The sequence below is a fragment of the Anomaloglossus baeobatrachus genome, chromosome 9 (genome assembly GCF_048569485.1).
Source record: "Anomaloglossus baeobatrachus isolate aAnoBae1 chromosome 9, aAnoBae1.hap1, whole genome shotgun sequence".
NCBI classification, from domain to species: domain Eukaryota; kingdom Metazoa; phylum Chordata; class Amphibia; order Anura; family Aromobatidae; genus Anomaloglossus; species Anomaloglossus baeobatrachus.
In genome coordinates this window covers 33452189-33471325 of record NC_134361.1, presented here as the reverse complement: position 1 = coordinate 33471325, position 19137 = coordinate 33452189, and the positions used below count along the sequence as shown (strand labels likewise).

At 44.4% G+C, this 19137-nt stretch overlaps 2 protein-coding genes across 2 annotated transcripts in view; one reads left to right on the top strand and one right to left on the bottom strand.

Annotated features, from left to right (window-relative positions):
- Positions 1-2684, top strand: part of LOC142251015 (inositol-tetrakisphosphate 1-kinase-like) — a 26824-nt gene extending 24140 nt beyond the window's left edge. The window contains exons 9-10 of the mRNA XM_075323499.1: positions 1095-1254; positions 1361-2684. Coding sequence (XP_075179614.1) covers positions 1095-1254; positions 1361-1581 — 381 coding nt within the window. The 3' untranslated portion in view covers positions 1582-2684. The remainder of the gene's footprint in view (positions 1-1094; positions 1255-1360) is intronic.
- Positions 2165-19137, bottom strand: CCER2 (coiled-coil glutamate rich protein 2). Its single transcript, XM_075323500.1, has 6 exons — positions 18913-19137; positions 17839-17885; positions 13353-13446; positions 12874-12942; positions 8402-9135; positions 2165-2782 (listed from the first exon to the last, which is right to left on the bottom strand). The coding sequence occupies exons 1-6, from the start codon at positions 18959-18961 to the stop codon at positions 2708-2710; spliced, it is 1068 nt and encodes a 355-aa protein (XP_075179615.1). The 5' UTR covers positions 18962-19137; the 3' UTR covers positions 2165-2707.

Genomic DNA, 19137 nt, shown 5'->3' with positions numbered 1-19137 from the left:
GACCCCCCTGGTATATACTGTCCCCTTCATAGTATATCCTGCCCCCTTGCTAGTAATGTTCCTCTCCTGGGCCCCTCCTGATATATACTTTCTCCCCCTCCTGGTATATATGTTTCTCTCCTGGTCCCCCTGGTATATACTGTCCCCCTTCTGGTATATGCTGTCGCCTTCTCGGTATATACTGTTCCTCTCCTGGGCCCCTGCTGGTATATACTGTACCCCTCCTGGTATATACTATACCCCTCCTGGTATATACTGTACCTCTCCTGGACCCCTGCTGATGGTATATACTGTACTCAACAGCTCCCTGGCTCACATGCCGCCTGGTGTCCTCTATAGCTGCTATGGCAGTGCATGACATCATTGTCATGTACCTCCCCAGTCATTGGGACGCCGATGAAAGCTGCCAACTTCTGTTTGTGGGTCACTGCACTGCGATATATTTCAGCTGGATGTGTGGCCTCGGATGCACATCAAGCTGAAGCAGGGGCTGCGGCCGGCGGGCCCCCTGCAACCCCGGGCTCGGTCGCGATCCCTGCGATTGTTCTGCCCCTGAGCTTCAGGTTATATCTCTATGTACCTCCTTGTGCCTTTCATACTGACATTTTACAAAATCCGTTCTAAGGAACCACCTTTAGAACGGATTTACTAAAGCTGCTGTCCCATATCTACTATATTGGTCATAAATTTATCATCCCTGGGAAGGACCTGACTTCTGGGACACCAATTTATCACCAAACTGAAGATCCAAAAGTCTTCTATGTGAATGACACGGTAGTGACTAGTGAGCATGTGCGGCCATTGTTACATTCACTCTTGCACATGCTCACTGCCTCTCCATCTTCCTCCGAATTGTTGGGATGGAGTCTCAGCTGCCGGACCCTCAATATTTTAACTTTTATAATCTCTTAATAATTGTTGCTTTTTGGACATCCCCTTTAATAAACCTTAGGAGAATAAACGTAGCTTTCCATGTCCCCAGGTTCACATTTTAGTTGGCGTTGGCCAATAGCCACCTACAGATTATTTTGTTGTAACATGTTTGGCAATATTTTGACGGGGCTGTTTCCAGCAATGTTTTTCTGTGCTTCTAGACACCCCTATATCCAGATATCCTTCCTCCCTCAGAGGATGTTGTCAGACAGGTGGTCAAGGGTATACAAGAGGCTCTGGGAATGTCTCTTTTTGGGGTGGACTTAATCGTGGACACACAGAGTGGTCGTTGTGCGGTCATTGACGTCAATGCCTTTCCAGGTTAGTGATTTTTGTTCTCCATCTATAAGAGACATTCTGAATCTTCTATATCTAAGTAATGCTCAAGTTATCTAAGGTGTTAATTCCATAAATCCTTCTTCTTCAGGCTATGAAGGTGTTCCTGAATTTTTCCCAGCTTTACTTTCACATGTAGACAAACTCCTCAAAGACAAAGAACCTACGTCAACCTTAGAAGTTTCCAATGATGTCCCACCATGTGAAGATCGCAAGATGGACCTTAGAGCTCTCCCGGAACCTTGTAAAAGACAAGTCAATACCAAGTCTTACTTTACAATGCGTACTCAAGCCGTCTCTGCTGATTCGTGACGAAGGAGATAACCAAAATGGACCTTACTTGTAGTAAATTAACCTTGACATTGACAACCTTTCATCATTACATTGAGCTGACCACTACTGGAACCACATCAGAAGACTTCCTGAGGAATCTAGAACTTTAGTAAAGAAGACTACCACCAATCACCAAAGTTTACGTAGACTTAGACCCTGAATTTGTCATTTTTAATTCGGTTGCCGATTGGTGACAAAGGAGATAACTAAAATGGACCTTGTAGTAAATTAAACCTTGCCATTGACAACCTTTCATCATTACATTGAGATGACCACTAATGGAACCACATCAGAAGACTACCTGAGGAATCTAGAACTTTAGTAAAGAAGACTACCACCAATCACCAAAGTTTACGTAGAGTTAGAACCTAAATTTGTCATTTTTAATTCGGTTGCCGATTGGTCACAAAGGAGATAACTAAAATGGACCTTGTAGTAAATTAAACCTTGACATTGACAACCTTTCATCATTACATTGAGCTGACCACTACTGGAACCACATCAGAAGACCACCCGAGGAATCTAGAACTTTAGTAAAGAAGACTACCACCAATCACCAAAGTTTACGTAGACGTAGACCCTGAATTTGTCATTTTTAATTCGGTTCTCACAGCAGAACATGAAAATTATCATTGGACAGACGCTATAAAGACTGTGATTAACAGAAGACATAGTCTTGTAGACTTCTCCCGTACTGACCAGGACCTTCTGCTTCTGTATGTCCCTGACGTTGCTTCTGTAGAGCTAATTGTAATTTAATTAATGACGAACAAAACATTTCAAAAACAACATTGTAAGATAGAGAAGGTGAAGAAGAGCATTAATATTATTATTGACAATCATACAAGCTGGTAATTCCAATCCCTCCCTCATTTTTTTTTATTTTTGAGGTACCTGTGGACATATGTAATCCTGGTGGCTCCGAATCCAGTATCTACTCTGAGGGTACTATCAGGCCGAAGCTTTACTTTATAAAAACAGCCACAAAAACACAGGCCCAAGCCAACTGTGGAAGAAGTGTGTATATACAGGGTACAAGAACACGTGCAAAGCGTTGGCAGATTATAGTCTGGAAGACAGAAGTTTGAGGCTTATTCTTCTTCTCTTAGCCCCGGTGAAGCTCCTGCAGTCGTTCTGCCGCCTTGCTTAGCTCTTCCTCCACCTCTTCGAGGTCCCTTTCCTTAAACAACACACACAATATATAAATGAAGAGCATTAACTAGATTTTACATATTTCTACAAAAATATTCTTTAGAATTATTTTTATACATATTAGGCTTTATTGATATTTGAATTTGGAACCTCAGTTTCAGATCTGGCCAAAAAATGCCAAACAGAACAGCACAGCACGTTGTAGTATCATCTCCAGCGCCGGACACCATGAGGGAAATCAAGTGGACTCCTTTACAAACAATGGGGATAGGGTACTGTTACACAAAATGTATGAACCCACTTTCCACATCATACGAATGGGTCCTTATTAGGGATGATTGATTACTTCAAATATTCGCCTTCGCGAATCCAATGAATAGGTCGCCGCTATTCGAATATTCGATGTGCAATGTAAGTCTATGGGAAGCCCGACTAGTTCCGAATAGTTGTTATTCGGGTTTCCCATAGACTTACATTGCGCATCGAATATTCGTGAATAGTTGAAAAGCAGCGACCCAATCGGCAAATATTCCCGAAGCCGAATATTTGAGGTATTCAATCATCCCTAGTCCTTATTAGTCCGGAGCTGGCACTACCATGCTCAGGGGCTCAATACTTGTAACTAGTGATGAGCGGGCACTACCATGCTCAGGGGCTCAGTACTCGTAACTAGTGATGAGCGGGCACTACCATGCTCAGGGGCTCGGTAATTGTAACTAGTGATGAGCGGGCACTACCATGCTCAGGGGCTCGGTACTCGTAACTAGTGATGAGCGGGCACTACCATGCTCAGGGGCTCGGTACTTGTAACTAGTGATGAGCGGGCACTACCATGCTCAGGGGCTCGGTACTCGTAACTAGTGATGAGCGGGCACTACCATGCTCAGGGGCTCGGTACTTGTAACTAGTGATGAGCGGGCACTACCATGCTCGGGTGCTCAGTACTTGTAACTAGTGATGAGCGGGCACTACCATGCTCGGGTGCTCAGTACTCGTAACTAGTGATGAGCGGGCACTACCATGCTCAGGTGCTCAGTACTTGTAACTAGTGATGAGCGGGCACTACCATGCTCAGGTGCTCAGTACTTGTAACTAGTGATGAGCGGGCACTACCATGCTCGGGTGCTCAGTACTCGTAACTAGTGATGAGCGGGCACTACCATGCTCAGGTGCTCAGTACTCGTAACTAGTGATGAGTGGGCACTACCATGCTCGGGTGCTCAGTACTCGTAACTAGTGATGAGCGGGCACTACCATGCTCAGGTGCTCAGTACTTGTAACTAGTGATGAGCGGGCACTACCATGCTCAGGTGCTCAGTACTCGTAACTAGTGATGAGCGGGCACTACCATGCTCAGGTGCTCAGTACTTGTAACTAGTGATGAGCGGGCACTACCATGCTCAGGGGCTCGGTACTTGTAACTAGTGATGAGCGGGCACTACCATGCTCAGGGGCTCGGTACTTGTAACTAGTGATGAGCGGGCACTACCATGCTCAGGGGCTCGGTACTTGTAACTAGTGATGAGTGAGCACTACCATGCTCTGGTCTCAAAATGAACAGTTTGGAAGTTCAGACGGGTTCCACTCAAGTACCGAGAATAATGGAAGTCAATGAGAAACTCAAACATTTTTCCAGAATATCTTCTGGAAAAATGCTCATGTTTACCATTGACTTCCATTATTCTCGGTACTTGAGTCGAGCGTGTCCAAACGTCCAAATGCTTGTTTCAAATACTGAGCACCCGAGCATGGTAGTGCCCACTCATCACTAGTTACGAGTACAGAGCACCCGAGCATGGTAGTGCCCACTCATCACTAGTTACGAGTACTGAGCACCCGAGCATGGTAGTGCCCACTCATCACTAGTTACGAGTACAGAGCACCCGAGCATGGTAGTGCCTGCTCATCACTAGTTACGAGTACTGAGCACCCGAGCATGGTAGTGCCCACTCATCACTAGTTACGAGTACAGAGCACCCGAGCATGGTAGTGCCCACTCATCACTAGTTACGAGTACAGAGCACCTGAGCATGGTAGTGCCTGCTCATCACTAGTTACGAGTACTGAGCACCCGAACATGGTAGTGCCTGCTCATCATTAGTTACGAGTACCGAGCACCCGCGCATGGTAGTGCCCGCTCATCACTAGTTGTGAGTACTGAGCACCTGAGCATGGTAGTGCCCGCTCATCACTAGTTACGAGTACTGAGCACCCGAGCATGGTAGTGCCCGATCATCACTAGTTACGAGTACTGAGCACCTGAGCATGGTAGTGCCCGATCATCACTAGTTACGAGTACTGAGCACCCGAGCATGGTAGTGCCCGATCATCACTAGTTACGAGTACTGAGCACCTGAGCATGGTAGTGCCCGATCATCACTAGTTACGAGTACTGAGCACCTGAGCATTGTAGTGCCCGCTCATCACTAGTTACGAGTACTGAGCACCTGAGCATGGTAGTGCCCACTCATCACTAGTTACGAGTACAGAGCACCCGAGCATGGTAGTGCCCGCTCATCACTAGTTACGAGTACAGAGCACCCGAGCATGGTAGTGCCCGCTCATCACTAGTTACGAGTACAGAGCACCCGAGCATGGTAGTGCCCGCTCATCATTAGTTACTAGTACCGAGCACCTGATCATGGTTCGGTGAGGTGGAAAGGGGTATAAATCGCTGCCAGACCGCTCTGGTTGCACCTTATCTCTCCTTAGAACAAAAGGATCAGGTGTTGCTATTCGATATGCCCAATTCTTCTTCTCCTCCCTCCCCTGACAATGAGTATTGGCACCCTCTCTCTCCTAATCTGAAGCTGTCTGTAGACTTTAGATTTCGCAGGGCAAAGTGTCTGTGATAAGTAGTTTTATTGGTGGCAGTGTTCTTATTACTGTAAATTTACTAAAGTCCAACCATCATAAAACTGGATTATAGCAAACAGATACAAATATACCAGCGATGATATTAGTTTTATCATTGCCATATAATAAACCTACACTCACATGCTGTACCAGCTCCATGTATCAGATGTGCCTTTACTAATAGGTCCAGGTCCAAAAAGCAAGTATACAATATAGACCACACATATTCCCCATATTATCGTAATTACCATTCCATGATTGTGGAAGCCTCCACCCAACACGGCTTGGGCTACTATTACTTCATACTTAAAAAAAAATGGGATAGGTTTAATATTTTTATAGAAACTTTGCAAATCACTTTATTGAGAGATTTGTCTTTATTCCTGAATAATAATTGCATATAGTGTAAGTGGCTTCCATCCACTGCTTTTCTCCGGAATATTTGGCTGCCTTGATATCATTTGGAGTACAGCTGATTGTAGTGATGGGTCAGCACCTGTGTCCTCCTAATCTCATTTGGAGTACAGCTGATGGCAGTTATGGGTCAGCCCCTGTGTCATCCTAATCTCATTTGGAGTACAGCTGATGGTAGTGATGGGTCAACACCTGTGTCCTCCTAATCTTATTTGGAGTACAGCTGATGGCAGTGATGGGTCAGCACCTATGTCCTCCTAACCTCATTTGGAGTATAGCTGATGGCAGTGATGGGTCAGCACCTGTGTCCTCCTAATCTCATTTGGAGTACAGCTGATGGCAGTGATGGCTAAGCACCTGTGTCCTCCTAATCTCATTTGGAGTACAGCTGATGGCAGTGATGTGTCAACACCTGTATCCTCCTAAGCTCATTTGGAGTACAGCTGATGGCAGTGATGGGTCAGCACCTGTGTCCTCCTTATCTCATTTGAGGTACAGCTGATGGCAGTGATGGGTCAACACCTGTGTCCTCCTAATCTCATTTGGAGTACAGCTGATGGCAGTGATGGGTCAGCACCTGTGTCCTCCTAATCTCATTTGGAGTACAGCTGATGGCAGTGATGGGTCAGCCCCAGTCTTCCTAATCTCATTTGGAGTTCAGCTGATGGCAGTGATGGGTCAACACCTGTATCCTCCTAAGCTCATTTGGAGTACAGCTGATGGCAGTGATGGGTCAGCACCTGTGTCCTCCTTATCTCATTTGAGGTACAGCTGATGGCAGTGATGGGTCAGTCCCTGCCTCCTCCGCTGTGTGTTCGGTTATCCGAACAATCTCCCACAGCAGCTTCTCCCCAGGGATAGAGAGACACAGGTGCTGACTTATCACTGCCATCAGCTGTACTCTAAATGAGTACTTACTGATATCAATGCAGCTTAAGGCAGTCTGGAGTAAAGTAAGGGTTTAGAAGCCACTTACATGCATTTTTTTTGTTTACAAAAATGAATACAAATCCCCTAATATATTGATTTGTAAATTGTCGTAACCTTTGATCCCACTCTTTAAAAAAGTGGGTGTTCTTCAGACACGTTGGAGCAAATTTGGACCAAACTATCAATTTCTGCTCAAACAAATGGCCATCTATTGTGCATGAGGACCTCCCAAATCTTCGTAGATAGATGATATTGGAGTGATAAAAGGATCGGGCATGTTCAATTTCAATGGTGGATCCTTTAGTTCTCCAAGAAGATAATTTGCCGCAAGAGGAGTCCATTGAAAGCACAATAGGGACATTTTTGGGCCAAGTGTATGGGCGTCCTTAGAGAGCGATAGTCAACAACTCTCTAAAGGCCATGTCACACTAAGCAACATCGCTAGCAACATCGCTGCTAAGGAACAACTTTTGTGACGTTGCTAGCGATGTTGCTGTGTGTGACATCCAGCAACAACCCGGCCCCTGCTGTGAGGTCGCCGGTTGTTGCTGAATGTCCTGGGCCATTTTTTAGTTGTTGCTTTCCCGCTGTGAAGCACAGATCGCTGTGTGTGACAGCGAGACAGCAACAACTAAATGTGCAGGCAGCAGGAGCCGGCTTCTGCGGACACTGGTAACCAATGTAAATATCGGGTAACCAAGAAGCCCTGTCCTTGGTTACCCGATATTTACCTTCGTTACCAGCGTCCGCCGCTCTCAGCTGTCAGTGACGGCTCCTGCTCCCTGCACACGTAGCCGGAGTACACATCGGGTAATTAACCCAATGTGTACTGTGGCTAGGAGTGCAGGGAACAGGAGCCAGCACTGACAGCTGAGAGCGGCGGACGCTGGTAACGAAGGTAAACATCGGGTAACCAAGGAAAGGGCTTCTTGGTTACCCGATGTTTACTGTGGTTACCAGAGTCCGCAGAAGGCGGCTCCCTGCTGCCTGCACACGTAGCAGAGTACACATCGGGTAATTAACCCGATGTGTACTGTGGCTAGGTGTGCAGGGAGCCAGTGCTAAGCGGTGTGCGCTGGTAACCAAGGTAAATATCGGGTTGGTTACCCAATATTTACCTTAGTTACCAAGCGCAGCATGCTTCCACGTGTAGCGACGCTCCAGCGATCCCTGCCAGGTCAGGTTGCTGGTGGGATTGCTGGAGCGTCGCTTTTAGTGTGACATCTCACCAGCAACCTCCTAGCAACTTACCAGCGATCCCTATCAGGTTGTATCGTTGTTGGGATTGCTGGTAAGTTGTTTAGTGTGACTGGGCCTTAAGTCACTTGTCCTGCTCTGATCTAACCTCTTGACTTTGGGATTACGCAAGTATATTGCCAAGGAACACGTTCTGAATCTTATTGTCTCTGGCTCATCGTCACCTTGTCCTTTGTCGTCCTCCTCTTACCTTAGCTCTGTGTTCTTCACGTTCTTCCATCTCCTCCAGCTCCCGCTCCTTTTCTTCTTCTCTGTGCTCGTGGTTTTCATTGTGATGATGCCTTTCTCTTCCCATCTCGTCTTCCCCTTGGTCATAATAGGACCTCTCCCTTTCGCTCTCGCCTTCTTCTGGGTGGTGGATATGCCTCTTGTCTTCCCCATGGTAGCCATGCATATGGGCCTTGGCATTAAAGTATTTCAAGCCTCTGTCTTCAGACTCAAATTGGGCTGTTTCTTCCTCCCTGGGGTCCTCTGCCACCCTCTTCCTTTCTTCCCATCCTTCATGGTTCCGGTGATACCAGCCATCTTTGTCCTCGTGGTAGCCCCTCTCACGCTCGCGCTCTTCTGAGTTTTCTTCATCACTCTCATCACTGAAGTGTTTTTTATCTTTTCTGGTGGCCATATTACTTCTGACTTCTTTCCCGTCTTTTTTCATCATGTCTCCGCCTCTCTTATTTGGGGCGCTCCTTTTTTCCTCTTCTTCCTCAAGGAGCTCGTTAACCTTCTCCTCATCGGAATTGCCATGTTCCTTCTCCTTCACCTGCACCTTCTCAATTTTCTCAAACTCTTTGGATTCCTCATTTTCCGATCCCCTTTTTGACTCATCGGCTTTTTTGGAAGGAGGGACAGGACTCTCATTGGCTCTCTTCTTAAATTCTTCCTCTTCTTCCATACTGTCCCTTTCGGCATGGAGATGTGACTTTTCTATGGGCACAATTAATGCAAAAAAAGATTAGGTTTGTGAAAAAATCTCGACCCATGTCAAGAAAGAGTGGTGTGTACACCAACATAGGCAAGTATGTGCCAGCTATGGTAGTGGGGGGGATCATGGGGCAGAACCTGTAGACTATTCATGGATTGTAAATGGAAAGACCAACAATGATTCGGTACATCTACAAGTCAAGAAGAAGTGTTGACATAGCAAGGAGATTGGAAAGGGAAATAATGATAAATGGGTTAAAAATTAATTCGGAACCGTAGTGCCTGCTCATCACTAGTTACGAGTACTGAGCACCCGAGCATGGTAGTGCCCGCTCCTCACTAGTTACGAGTACAGAGCCCCCGAGCATGGTAGTGCCCGCTCCTCACTAGTTATGAGTACAGAGCCCCCGAGCATGGTAGTGCCCGCTCATCACTAGTTATGAGTACAGAGCCCCCGAGCATGGTAGTGCCCGCTCATCACTAGTTATGAGTACTGAGCACGCAAGCATGGTAGTGCCCGCTCCTCACTAGTTATGAGTACAGAGCACCCGAGCATGGTAGTGCCCGCTCATCACTAGTTACGAGTACAGAGCCCCCGAGCATGGTAGTGCCCGCTCCTCACTAGTTATGAGTACAGAGCCCCCGAGCATGGTAGTGCCCGCTCATCACTAGTTATGAGTACTGAGCACGCAAGCATGGTAGTGACCGCTCATCACTAGTTACGAGTACCGAGCACCCAAGCATGGTAGTGCTCGCTCATCACTAGTTACGAGTATAGCACACCCGAGCATGGTAGTGCTCACTCATCACTAGTTACGAGTACTGAGCACCCGAGCATGGTAGTGCTCACTCATCACTAGTTACGAGTACGGAGAACCCGAGCATGGTAGTGCCCACTCATCACTAGTTACGAGTACTGAGCACCCGAGCATGGTAGTGCCCACTCATCACTAGTTACGAGTACTGAGCACCCGAGCATGGTAGTGCCCACTCATCACTAGTTACGAGTACTGAGCACCCGAGCATGGTAGTGCCCACTCATCACTAGTTACGAGTACTGAGCACCTGAGCATTGTAGTGCCCGCTCATCACTAGTTACGAGTACTGAGCACCCGAGCATGGTAGTGCTCGCTCATCACTAGTTACGAGTACTGAGAACCCGAGCATGGTAGTGCCCGCTCATCACTAGTTACGAGTACAGAGCCCCCGAGCATGGTAGTGCCCGCTCATTACTAGTTACGAGTACAGAGCACCCGAGCATGGTAGTGCTCACTCATCACTAGTGCTCATCTCTCCTCCTTATGTTTATGTGAGGTTGACAAAATAGCTATCAAAGGTGTATGGGCAAATTGGGATGAAAAAAATCCACATTTTTGTTAGTGTTTATTCCACCATCATAATTTTATGGTTGATTATGTCCATTTTTCTGCCTGGTCCATATGACATCATCAGACCCTGATTAGCCAATCATGGTGGGGACAGAAAAAGTTTGTTGTGATGTACATAGAACTTTCTCTAAAGTGAGCGGAAAGAAGCCGCTACGTAACACGTTACATAGGTTTGGAAGAAATGAAGCTTTTAACCCCTTAATGATAAATAATGATGTTGTAAGGGTAACATGGAAAAGGCGGGAAACAGGAAGAATAGGGCAATGTAAACACATGAAGGTGCGATGTAGATAAAGAGCAGTTACAGGGAAGGACGAGACTCATAAAACGTAGCACAGTTCAGACTCAGTTCACCATAAACGTCTGGTGTGGGCGATATAAAGTGTAGTAAAGTGAAACACATCAGAGCCATCGGAAAAGTAAACATTACAAAGTGCGAAGACGAAGAACAGGGCCGCGAATGAATGAGAAGGAAATCTGAGAGCGCCTTAAATAGCGGCAGGAATTAAAGGGGTTGTCCACTTTGGTCAGGATCCCTTTAGGCACATAACAAAGTCTCCCCCTGCTGGTGATAAGTTTTTAATTTTCCTGCAGCGCCACCACCGGACAAATATATGAAATGACGCGTGGTTCCCCTGCGCCGCCGTGAAGAAGTCTTGAGAAGAATGTATGGTTTATTTCTACGCGTTTCAAGGCACTCTCGCCTCTTCATCAGAATTAAACCATTGCCCTGCCAGCTGATTTATGACCACACAAAAGATAAATGTGTTGGGGGCCAAAAAAAACAAAAATCACATTCAACTGGTCATAAAATACACTGAGAGGACCTCAGAAAAAAAACAAAAAAGTTACATTCAGAAAGAGCTCACTGATGGATGGTCAGTTAACTCATTCTGCAGCACTAGACAGTGATACTCACAGGTTATAGAAGGCAAAACGGTGCAACATTTTTAACATAACCTGATTGCAAAAAAAATATTTTTCATCAAGCTTTAGGTAAAAAAAGAAAAAAATGTTCCCACAGGTGGTTTACCCCTATATAATAGCTACCAATGACACACAGAGAGAGAGACAGAGAGAGATATATAGAGATAGAGAGAGACAGACAGAGACAGAGAGAGAGACAAACAGAGAGACAGAGATAGAGACAGACAGAGACACAGAGAGAGAGACAGAGAGAGAGAGACAAAGATATAGAGATAGAGAGAGACAGACAGAGAGAGAGACAGAGACAGACAGAGACACAGAGGGAGAGAGAGACAGAGACACATAGAGAGACAGACAGAGAGACAGAGAGAGAGACAGAGAGAGACAGAGAGAGACAGATATAGAGATAGAGAGACAGACAGAGACACAGAGAGAGACAGACACAGAGAGAGAGACACAGAGAGAGACAGGCAGAGAGAGACAGAGATATAGAGATAGAGAGAGACAGACAGAGAGAGAGACAGAGACAGACAGAGACACAGAGGGAGAGAGAGAGAGACAGAGACACATAGAGAGACAGAGAGAGAGAGAGAGATATAGAGATAGAGAGACAGACAGAGACACAGAGAGAGACACAGAGAGAGACAGACAGAGAGAGACAGAGATATAGAGATAGAGAGAGACAGACAGAGACATAGAGAGAGACAGAGACAAACAGAGAGAGAGATAGAGAGAGACAGACAGACAGACAGAGAGAGAGACAGAGATATAGAGAGAGACAGACAGAGACACAGAGAGAAAGACAGAGAGAGACAGAGACAAACAGAGAGACAGACATATAGACAGAGACAGAGAGAGACAGATATATAGAGAGAGACAGAGAGAGACAGATAGAGACCAACAGAGACAGACAGAGACAGACAGAGAGACAGACAGACAGATAGATAAAAAAGAGAGATATACAGAGAGACAAAAAGAGAAAGAGTGGGAGACAGAGAGACAGACAGAGATAGAGACAGACAGGGAGAGATACAGTCAGAGGAGAGTGTGAGAGAATGGGTGATAGTGGGAGAGAGACACATGGACAGTTACTATCCCAGGCATGTATATATATATATATATATATATATATATATATATATTATATATATATATATATATACTGTATATATGTGTGTCCATTGTATGGTAGCCACATTGGAAGGTGACTAGAAAAGTTTCTGGGGGCACTGGGCTTTTTATTGCCTCATCAGCCATAATTGTCTCAGTTTTCCTGTCCCATTAAAATATAGTCTAATCCCAGTATAAATTCCCGCTATCTAGGATGATGTGTAATGGGCCAAATATTTGTTAATTTGCAGAAGACATTTCAACCATCAGGTTTTTTTTTACTTTCTTTGCCCCTTTTTGTTATATCATCAGTTACCTTGCTGAGTCAGATCCTCCAGTTCTCTGAGCAAATGTTGGTGCCGCAACATGGAGATCAGACGCTCATCTGCAAAAGCCCAAACATCCTGACTTTAACAGAAGGTCCATAAATCCTTCACATTCACAGTACTTTCTCCATAAGTACTTTCTATAGAATATTATGGAATTCCATGACTATTCCGTAAAAGAACAGTTTATCCCAAGGGATCATATAATTGTGAAAACCAGGGATTTAGCTACTTGGGGTGCAGAAATACCCAGCTCTGGTTGGGAGAAGGTCCAAAGGCTCCTCTACTGTATGACTAGATATGGCCCATGGTGGGTTAGGGCCCGGGGTCATGGTGAAGATCTCTCGGAAACTTACAAAGAACATTACTAAGGGAGTCTGAGGGTGAGAAGGACAGAATAGAGAAACAAGGAACACAAGGTTTGAGAAAGAACATTGGAGACCAGAGATGATAAAAGATGGTGACCAACCTTCTTTGAGTATTCGGATGCAGCCACTCCTGACCCGCTCTGGACCAGGTGAAGTCAATGACTCTGCCAGGACCTCCATGATACATCTAGTGACCTGCAGAATCAAAAAGGCATAATTAATCCAGAGAAGTGATCTGGGAAGTTATTTTTTACTCTAGTTCCATATTGAGCTCCATGAGAAGTCATTATTAGTTCAACATATTCTTCATCGGACACGTTGGTGACTTAAAGGGGACCTTTCACTGGATTTTTTTATTTAAACCAAGTACCCCCTCTAATTGGTGCTACTCCACTGATTCTAGAACAGTTTTTATTTTTATTTTGTGACCCTTTATTCCAAAGTTATGCTCCCAGTAATAAAGGTGCAAATTTTCCCTTCAGCTAACTGGGCGTGTACCACAGAACTTCTCTGTGGGCATGGCCATATTTTGATTGGCCAGCGGCAGAGGATAAAAAGCAAACACCAAAAGGAAAGTACTGTGGTACACGCCCAGTTAGGTGAAGGGAAAATTTACACAATTATTACAAAGGAGCGTAACTTTAGAACAAAGAATCACAGAAGAAAATGAAAAACAGTACCAGAATTGTTGGAACAGTGACAATTGGAGGAGGCAAAAACATTTGTGCCAAGAGTAGTTGTAATTTTTTCATTCCCCCTTACCTCTGCAGGGGGTGACAATGAGCAGAAGGAAAAACTCTGCTCTAGAGCTGCCTTGAAAGTAGAGGGGGGTCCATAGTTAAGGACCACCTTTCTAATTTCCATATTCTCCAATATATCACATATAGAAATGACTCAAGCTCCTTAAAGAACAACGTTTGGTTTGTTCATAACTCATTTGAATTGGGCTTACAGATAGCCACAGACATGCTAATCCCTATTTAAGTGACTAAACCTGAGCTGCAATACCAGATATAACCACTGGAGAAGAGTGGAGCTGTTTTGGGGCAAAAGGCAATCTGTGGACAACCCCTGTTAACTATGCTACTATGTAATAGTGTAAGTGTAATAGAAAACCCTTCTAATCTACAGGAGCCACACTCTCCACTCAGTTAACGAGCTCTCGTCCATGCAGCACTTCTGTCAATATGTCATGTACTACCACCGTTTGCTGTCTGCGGGAGGATTTAGTTACTAATTAAGCAGCTGTAAAACTTGTCGCTTCGACGAGGGGAGTTCAGCTTGTCGATAATATTGAACAGCGACCTTTTGTTTGATTTCAATGAGGTCGACGGCTTTATTTCGATTGTGACAATCCCCTCCTGTAACATGATAAATGAGAGCGGCTCACGGAGTAAAACAAACAGCAGAATGTCAGAGATAAAGCATTCTGGATCCTGATAGTCATTAGAAAGGCATTAGAGGAACGCGGCTGCTTTATCCTCAGAACAGCGCCACCTCGGTCTGCAGGTTGTGTCTGGTATTGTAGATCTGCTAATATAATGTGTATTCTAAATGGTTAGCAGGAAAGATCACTAGAGAAGAAGACTACATTGACTTTTGTGCATCCCCCCAACCTGAAAGTGACTGTAGTACTGTATAATCATCATAGTTAGTAGCGACGAACGTTTCAATTTAATGAAAATTGATTTTTTTTTTTGGAATTCAAACAATGTGAACTTCGCTTTGCATGAATCAACAGTTTATAAAAAGCAAAAAAGGCTCCCATGACCTCTAGGCTTAAACAGAATGCTCTACAGCTATCTGATCACATGGTATAGTACAACCAATCAGGAGGGACTATTATAGCCTGTATAAAAGCACAGGCAGGGATTGCAGCGCCCATTGTAGGGTGAATCTGGATAGTGACCTTAGCCATAAAGATAGTGAGAAAAAGACATAAAAGACTGAAGAATCTGTACAAATAATTGAAGATTAGTGTGTGAGAAACAAACAGTTATCATACACGTACCCAAAGCAAAGCCACGTATGATTAGGTCAGTGGGATATTAATAAGCTCTGTTTGCATTAAAGAGCTTGAAAGGCGTTGGAAACAGTCTGAAGAAACCTCAAAGGGTTACATACGTCTTTTTAGGATGGTTCGATTCACAATGTGTTGAACTTTTTGAAAAAGTTTTAGGGAAGCCGTCAAAAATGTAAAAATATGGATACAGGACAATGGATGGCAAAGATCAACATCCGCACTGCCATGGAAAAGGAATGTAAGGGTATCCTAGAAAGGGATTTTATTCAACGCGTTTCGGAGTGGAAACTCCTTCATCAGGATAGTCACAATTGGGATTTTTTTGAGATATCTATGAACACCTCAAACGTTCTGGGCATGTGCAGTCCTAAACACATATCCGTTAAATGGATGACATAAAGGATGACCATCCAACATGATCCATTTTTCAATGACTTCAAAAGGGAAACTGTCAACAGGATTTCACACCCCAAACTATTGATACAATACTCATATGTGACTATTTCAAAGACAAGTCCAGCAATGCCTGTACATGGCCAATCTGTTCCTCCAATACTAAGAAATCAGCGTTTGAATGAGGCTGAAGGTCTGTGATTAGATCTGAAGCCTCTGCCACTCCAGCTCTATTCACCACCCTCCTACTTGACTGAATGATCCTTTTCCTGAAGTCACACAGCATAGCGGCAACGCAAGAGCAGGCATCTCTGCTTGTGGAATAGAGCTGGAGTGACGGAGGCTTCAGATCTACCACAGCTCTTCAGCCACATTTCCATATCAATTTAAACGCTGATTTCTCAGTAATGGAGGAGTGGACTGCTCATGTGAAGGTATTGCTGGACTTCTCTTTGAAAGAGATACATGCACATATACCTCTATATGGTCAGTCTGTTACTCCAATACTAAGATAAGAAGTCAGCGTTTGAATTAGGCTGAAGGTTTGTCATTAGATCTGAAGCCTCTGTCACTCGAGCTCTACTCATCGCCCAGCACTGCCTCCTCCTGCTTAACTGATGGCTTCCTTTGCACAGCACAAAGGCGATGCAAGAGGAGGCGTCTCTGCTTGGGGATAGAGCTGGTGTGACAGAGGCTTCAGATCTATCATAGCCCTTCAGCCACATTTCCATATCAATTCAAACACGGATTTCACAGATATTGAGGAGCGAACTGGTCATGTAAAGAGGTATTGCTGGACTTGAAAGAGAAACATGCACATTTACCTCTACAGTCTGTCTGTTCCTCCATTACTAAGAAATCAGTGCTTGAATGAGGCTGAAGGTTTGTGGTTAGATCTGAAGCCTCTATCACTCCAGCTCTATTCATCGCCCAGCACCTTCTCTTCCTGCTTGACTGATGGCTCTTTTGCCTGAAGTCACACAGCACAAAGGAAAAGCAAGAGGAGGTATCTCTGGGCGGGGAATAGAGCTGGAGTGACGGAGGCTTCAGATCTACCATAGCCCTTCAGCCACATTTACATATCAATTCAAACACTGATTTCCCAGTAACAGAGGAACGGACTGGTCATGTAAAGGTATTGCTGCACTTCTCTTTAAAAGACATACAGGCAGATATATCTCTACATGGTCAGTCTTTTCCTCCATGACTAAGAAATCAGCATTTGAATGAGGCTGAAGGTTTATGGTTAGATCTGAAGCTTCTGTCACTCCATCTCTATTTCCGCCCAATGCTGCCTTCTAGTGGTTGACTGATGGCTCTTTTGACTGAAGTCACACAGCACAGAGGCAAAGCAAAAGGAGGTGTCTCTGGTAGAGGAATAGAGCTGGAGTGACGGAGGCTTCAGATCTACTATAGCTCTTCAGCCACATTTCCATATCAATTTAAATGCTTATTTCTCAGTCATGGAGGAGTGGATTTCTCAATTATTAATATTAATTAATAAATATTAATATTGCTGGATTTCTCAATGAAAGAGATACATGCATATATAAACAGTTTGGGGGGTAAAATCATGCTGACAGATTCCCTTTAATTATCAAAAAATGGAAGGGTCTGTTATCTGTTTTTGTGGACAGAAAAAAAAAAGTTGTGCAGATTTGAAAAATGAAAATCCATTTAATTGAAAGGGTCCTGTAAGTAACCTCCTTATTTCTGTTTTTATGCTCCCTTAAAGGATCATAAAAGTGGAAATGAATGTGAACACAGACTTATAGAGCAGGAGGAGCTGAGCAGATTGATATATAGTTTTGTAGGAAAAGATTCAGTATAACTGGTAATGCAATTAGTTACATCCATGCTCTTTCTATGCTCAGTAGTCCAGTGGGCGGATCTGTTCAGTCTCTGGGACCGCCCACTGGACTACTGAGCCTAGAAAGAGAATGGGTTTAAATGATGGTATTACGAGTTGTGTTGAATCTTTTCCTATAAAATAATATATCAATCTGCTCAGCTCCTCCTGCCAGAGACAATGCTGCCTGCAGGCTAGATGTCAGGTATGATATATTATATTTAAATAATGCGAGATATGATGTTCATATTTTACCACAGAAATAATCAATAAGTCGCGTGTTACAAAATAATGCATATACCAATGTAGCCAAAACGCTCACCTTTTCTTCTTCTTCGGAGAGCTGGCTGGAAAGTGGCATTGTGGAAACTAAAGGACAAAATACAAAGATTAATTTTTCAATGTTGATGGCACTATGGTAGTGACCAATTTGGAACGACCTTGACAAAATCATCCAGAATTTTTCAGAAATTACCAGATTGGAGCTCTTCTTTCTACTGCTTAAAGGGGACTTCTCACTTACCATAAATACACATTTTTTTCCACCCTGATGTAAAAGCTGCTGTTCTCCTGAATCCGGCGTTGTCTTTCTTTTCTTTCTGCGCCTCTCCGTTCCTGAGATATGGCCCCTGTCCCCCTTGTATATAAATCAATTAATTTTAGCCAACTGGGTGTGATCCACACAACCACGCCCTCAGGAAATAGTTCAGGATCACACCCACTTGGCTATTTAAACTAGATTCATATACAGAAAAGAAAATGGCCATATCTCAGGATTGGAGAGGCGCAGGAACAAAAGAAAAACATCGCCGGATTCAGGAGAACAGCGGCATTTACACCAGGGGGAATAAATATATATATGGCAAGTGACAGGTCTTATTTAAAGGGGAAATTCGGAAAAGGATGATCAAGAGCAAAATAGATGGAGGCAATCAGAGAGATGAAGAACGTGGCATTGGGAAGACCCAAACATATATCGTCATTAAAATTAATGGGCTTGGATGTATCTCTTATGAAAGTAGAACTCTCGGCACTCACTTATGTAAGGCGATATATTATATTAATTGTGTAACCTGCTCTTATATGGCATTTTATGGAAATAACCTCATTACCGGGAAGGCAGGCAATAACTCCAGGGATGATAATACCGCTATCTAGATCATGTATAATTGATGACTTACAACCAAATCTAGGAATAGAAAAACATATCCTCGAAGGAGAACACTTATTCGGAATGTAAATGGATTTTTTTTAACATAATGCATTAATAACTTGTTACGAGCCAGGATCTGATACCAGTCTGGTCATGTATTACTGCAGATCCAGGTCTCACCTTGGAGGGGTCTATCCCCCCCCACAACAGAGGACATTGCACTTGGCAGACTGCAGTTCTTACCTTGCAAGCAGACAGCTGCCAGCAGTAAACACTTCACAGGACCCATCATGGACGTGCTGGTGCTGATGATGGTGGTAATCCCTCAGCCCAGGCTTTTGATGAGGCAGATACAGGGGGGATGCGGGTAGCCTGAGCCCCGGGCTGGACCACAGTTTGCACAGTCTGTCTGTAGCTGCAGAATATATACTGGCAGAGTGCACGGCGAATGTCGTCACATTGACACCC

Bases quoted from the DNA above. Each gene is read 5' to 3' on its own strand.
- CCER2 (XM_075323500.1), bottom strand. From the start codon at position 18,961: ATGATGGGTCCTGTGAAGTGTTTACTGCTGGCAGCTGTCTGCTTGCAA. The intron at 17,886-18,912 runs GTAAGAACTGCA...TTTGTCCTTTAG, and splicing joins GGCAGCTGTCTGCTTGCAAG to TTTCCACAATGCCACTTTCC. The intron at 2,783-8,401 runs GTAAGAGGAGGA...GTGTTGTTTAAG, and splicing joins GTGAAGAACACAGAGCTAAG to GAAAGGGACCTCGAAGAGGT.